The following is a 4,850-nucleotide window of genomic DNA, read 5'->3' on the forward strand; positions in this document are numbered from 1 at the left end:
GCCCACCCACCCACCCACCCAGTGCAATGAGCAGCCAGCCATCTGCAAGCAGTCAAGTGGATGGATGGTGGCCAGGACCTTGAGCTGGATTCCCACATGCCAGGGCAGGAGTTTCCCCCAGCCTGGCTGGATCTGTGGTGCCCAGCGTGCATCCGCATGGCTGCTGCCTTTCCCTGTGCTAGCTGCTGCCTTTCCCTGTGCTAGCTGCTGCCTTGAGTGGCGCAGCAGGAGCACGGGGGAGCCAAGAACATCCAGGTAGCTGCAGGTGCACCAGGAGCAGTCCCACTGGGAAGCTATGCATGCTAGCCAGGGCAATTGGTAGACAGGAGGGCAGTACAGGCTTCCCCAGTTGCGAATGGGCAAGGCTTGACCCTTTGCAGACTGCCACAGGGCCAGCCGTGGGCCAGATATAATCAGTTGGTGGGCATCTCCCTGTGACCCAGACCCAATCAGTTGGCAAGCCAGATCCAGCCTGCAGACTGTATTTTGCCCACCCCTACCCTAAGCCCTCAAGATACTTTTTGTTCCTAGGTTACCTTTGCTATACCATGCAAATGCAGAGCTTAATTCCTGCACTGTTTCCCTTCTGTCCTTAGGTGGCATGACATTGCCAACATGTCCCACAACAAGTCCTTTTTTGCACTAGAGCTGGCAAATAAAGAAGAGACCATCCAATTCCAAACTGTAAGAGAATGAATTTTTAATTTCTGTCTTTCTATATCACCAAACCACAAAACAGGAAAGACTTTAAAAAGCTACTTTTTTCCAAATATGTTTCACGTTTGTATTTGATATGTGACAGATTTAAGTAAGGATAACACAAATATTACAGCATTTTAATTTCTGTGGCTGGTTCAGCCATTTTCTAGCAAAGTAAACAATATTAAAAATTCAGCCCTTTAAGTAAATAAACTAAAGGTTTGATCCCTTTTCAGAAGGTGCTGTATAGCTTTTGATTCAGACCTCTTCTGAGACCTGAAATGCTGGGGGCTGCAAGTGAGAGAAGAACAGTGGAAAAAGCCCTGATCATGCCCAGTTCACTTTCCCTTTCAGCATCCTCTCTCTGCCACAGTGTGACACAGGATACTGGGCAAGATGGGACCTATTGTCTGACTCAGTGAATGGCACGTCTTATGTTCTTACATATGTTCTTACATGCTGAGCATTCTGGTCCAATCCAAGAAAGTACTTAAGCATGTACTTAATTTTAAGTAGTGCTTGGAAGTGAATGGTACTATTCACATGTTTAAAGATAAGCACATATTTGAGGCCTTGCTAGGTTGAATCAGTGCTGAGCATCTTATAGAACTTGGCTCAGAAAGCATGTCTGTTTCCCTTTTCAAAGCTGTAATTTTTTCCAAAAGGCTTAAGAATGTGATATATACAGTATAAAAGATAGTTCAGTTTTATGGTTCCTAAGATTGTCTTCAAGAGAGAGCTGTTATTTTCAGTTCCATTAGGCCTGCTAATTTACTCAGGTTTTAAGAAACTTGAAAACTTCCCCCATCACAATGAAGAGGAACCAAATCTTGTTTTGATGTGACTCCGTGGTAAAAGTCTTTCGACTTTGATGCAATTCAGGGTTGAGCCTGCATAATTTTTCTAATACATGCTTTGTTTGATTGTGTGTTTGGCAGGAAGACATGGAAACAGCAAAATATGTGTGGAGGATGTGTGTGGCCAGGCACAAATTTTACAGACTAAATAAATGTAGCATGTAAGTAGAATAGTCTTGGAAGGACTCCAAGCATCTAAATACCATAATGAATGTAAATGTTGTGTATCATCTGTAATTTATTGTAGATTACAGTAATTAATTACTTGTTATGCTTTTGACCAAAGATTATTTGCCAATTCTAAGATTTACATTATAGAAAATGCTTACGTTATACACTTGCACCCTTATAATAGAAGACAGTGTTTTTTTAAACTGGAGACATAACTAAAATCATAACATTCTTTATGTTACTGGATCTCAGTTCTGTAAGTGCATTTATGCATTTGTGCATTTATGTGAGCTATTAATACTATTGTATTTGCAAGGTACTGAAATCCATGGAGTTCTGAATGCACTTTTGACTGAATTGTTAAAGGATGTTGGACTTATTTTAGGCAAGGGAAGTACATGCAGATTTCTTGACAAGTGCTGGGTTGATGGTTCTAATGTATGAAGTCCTTTAGATAAATACAAAATCCATATAGCTGAAGTAGTATCAGTAAATAAAAATAAATAAAATACAATTAAAGTGGACTAGTTCCCCAGATACAAATCAAGATCCCAACTCTTGTCTCCTCTTTTACATCAAAATAATTCTTTTGCTTTCTGTCAAATTACTAGATGTATATAAGCCCAAGACAAACAATTTGGGCTCAGTGGGTAGACTGTTGTATTAAGTCTGATTCCCTGAATACTTAATTTCATTCCTTTTTTCATAGCCAAGCACTAAGTTGTTTACAAAAGGCCTAATTCAGAGCCTGCTGAAGTCAGCAAAGAGATGATGCCACAAAAGCCACTAGTACAACTGATTGACTCGCTTGTTACAACTCTCAGAAGAGTTGTAGGATTGGTTTGGAATAGAAACTAAATTGCCTTCACAGCCTCTGAATAGAGGAAGGGGGACCTTCTTAGTTGAAGTTGTACGTTTGTGGGAAGCATGTGGCGTTGTTGTCTGAAGTGTTATCTGCTCTGTTGTTACACAGTGAATGTCAAACTCCACAGCTGTTAATTCCTCATCTTTCACAATAACTGCTTTTTGTAAAGTAATTAAATTGTTTAGAACAGTGATTCTTAATTTTTCCCAGACTGGGAACTTCCTTGCAGATACTTAAGACTTTTCTGCTATTCTGCAGTATTAGAGGGGCAAGGTTATCTTGTTATCCAGGCTGCAAAACGTTGTTTTAGACCTGCGTAAGCTCAATTAAAATGCCTTCTCTCCTAGTAATAAGTGCCTTTCTTTTCAATATACTAGTTGACTGTCTCCATTTTGTCTGCATGTACCTTGTCTTTAGAGATTCCCCAGACTCTCCACCTGTGGAAGGCTCTCAGAAATCTTTCCACATTCTTTCTTTTCCACGCTTTCCAATCCTTTCCCGTCCTACTCTTCCCAAAGGGTGAGCTGGAAAATTATCTATCTTTCTGAAATGTTGCATGTCCTGTGTTTATATTGCCCTGGTATCCTCCTGGTCATTGTTTTACTTACAGCCATGGGGTACGGGAACAATGCCGGGTTGAGAAAATGGTCTGCATGTTTCTGACTAGTCCAACATTCAGTTATTTGGCAAATACAGAATTTAGTGATGGTGACAATATTTGTGTGCCTAAAATTTTTGTTCAAGGATGGAGAATCCTAATTCAGCTGTGGCGGTGGTTTATTATTTGTATAATGTGGCATGTGTTGAGGCTTTTTTATTGGTAATTATGAATACAACCATCTGGGCCAGGGAGCTTGCAGGGTAACATGGCGGTTTGAATTTAGCGGATGACCATAGGAAAATGGCTACTAGTGAAGCCCATTGTGCAAGAACAGCCTAGAGAGGAGGGTGAAGAGAAGAAGCAGTGGAAATAAATGGGTCCCTCCTCACCCTTTTTTCTTTCTTGCTGGTTTTTCTAACAGTGATGGTGATTTGAGCATATAGGCCTTCATTTTGGGACCGGTGGGAGGCAAGATAGGGCCTAATTCCAAGTACTGCTGCGTGCTCCGAACAGAGGTCATGAGCACCTAGCAGGACTGGATCTAAAAGTGTTCTAAAAAAATTAGCTCACCATATGGCTTTCTTTATAGACAAACCCAGACTGTTACAGTGAATCCAGTTAGAAGACGGTCTTCTTCCAGAATGTCTTTGGTATGTATATCAAGTAGTCTCACAGTTGAGCCCACTCTTGCTTATTGTCTATGTTTAACTACTGTTACTACCAACACTATTTTAATTATTTTGGATACTTCGGTTTTCAATTTAAAATCTTCTAGTGTGTGTTGGAGACTGTTCTAAGTGTCTCACTACGTTGATGGCTTTTATTCTTTTCTGGTCCTGTGAACCAATATTTTATGCTTTAACATTAAGAAAATTCATTTTAGAATAGCCCCTCGTTCTTCTTTTTAATGTGTCCTGTAGATTTTAACTACTTTTAAAAACCTTCTTTTTTAGCCTAAGCCACAGCCTTACATGATGCCAGCACCCCCTCAGTTGCATTACAACGGACACTACACGGAACCATATACATCATCCCAAGGTAAATTAAAATGTGGTTGCAATGTTTAATTCTTAAATTATTCTACATGCAGATGCAGTCATTAAAACCACACAAGTGCCAATTTTCATTTACAATAACACCACCTTATACGATTTTGGAAGTAAAAAAAGACCAGGGAAAAGGGGGAAAGGGGTCAAGAGGCTTCCTTGGCTCACCAGAGAAATCCAGAGCAGCCTAAGGGCAAAAAGGGGGGCATACAAGCAGTGGAAACAGGGAGAGATTCTTCCTCAGCTCAAAGTTGTAGGGAGGCAGTTAGAAAGGCCAGAGCTACCATGGAGCTGAGGATGGCATCCCAAGTTAAGGATAACAAAAAATTGTTTTTCAGATATATAGGGAGTAAAAGGAAGGCCCAGGGAGGTATAGGACCACTACTGAATGAACAAATGCAATTGGTGACAGACAGGGGGGACAAGGCTGAACTCAATGAGTTCTTTGCCTCAGTGTTGCTAAACAAGGGGCAAGACAAGTCTCACAGTGAGATTGTAGAGAGGCAACAGCTGGGCACCAGACTACCAAGCGTTGACCCTGAGATGGTGCAGAGTCACTTGGAAGGACTGGATGCGTTTAAGTCGGCAGGCCTGGATGAGCTCCATCCGAG

At 41.2% G+C, this 4,850-nt stretch overlaps 1 protein-coding gene across 2 annotated transcripts in view; it reads left to right on the plus strand.

Moving 5' to 3' along the window:
* The window catches only part of PTPN21 (protein tyrosine phosphatase, non-receptor type 21), a 71,451-nt gene that overhangs the window by 48,082 nt on the left and 18,519 nt on the right, over nt 1–4,850 (plus strand). The window contains exons 9-13 of one of the 2 annotated variants that reach the window (XM_019518685.1): nt 597–684; nt 1,638–1,717; nt 3,010–3,111; nt 3,783–3,843; nt 4,147–4,231. In XM_019518685.1, coding sequence (XP_019374230.1) covers nt 597–684; nt 1,638–1,717; nt 3,010–3,111; nt 3,783–3,843; nt 4,147–4,231 — 416 coding nt within the window. The remainder of the gene's footprint in view (nt 1–596; nt 685–1,637; nt 1,718–3,009; nt 3,112–3,782; nt 3,844–4,146; nt 4,232–4,850) is intronic. The other variant, XM_019518686.1, reaches the window with a different exon arrangement.

The sequence above is a fragment of the Gavialis gangeticus genome, unplaced genomic scaffold, assembly GCF_001723915.1.
Source record: "Gavialis gangeticus isolate Ggan-Ray unplaced genomic scaffold, GavGan_comp1, whole genome shotgun sequence".
Taxonomy (NCBI): Eukaryota; Metazoa; Chordata; order Crocodylia; family Gavialidae; genus Gavialis; species Gavialis gangeticus.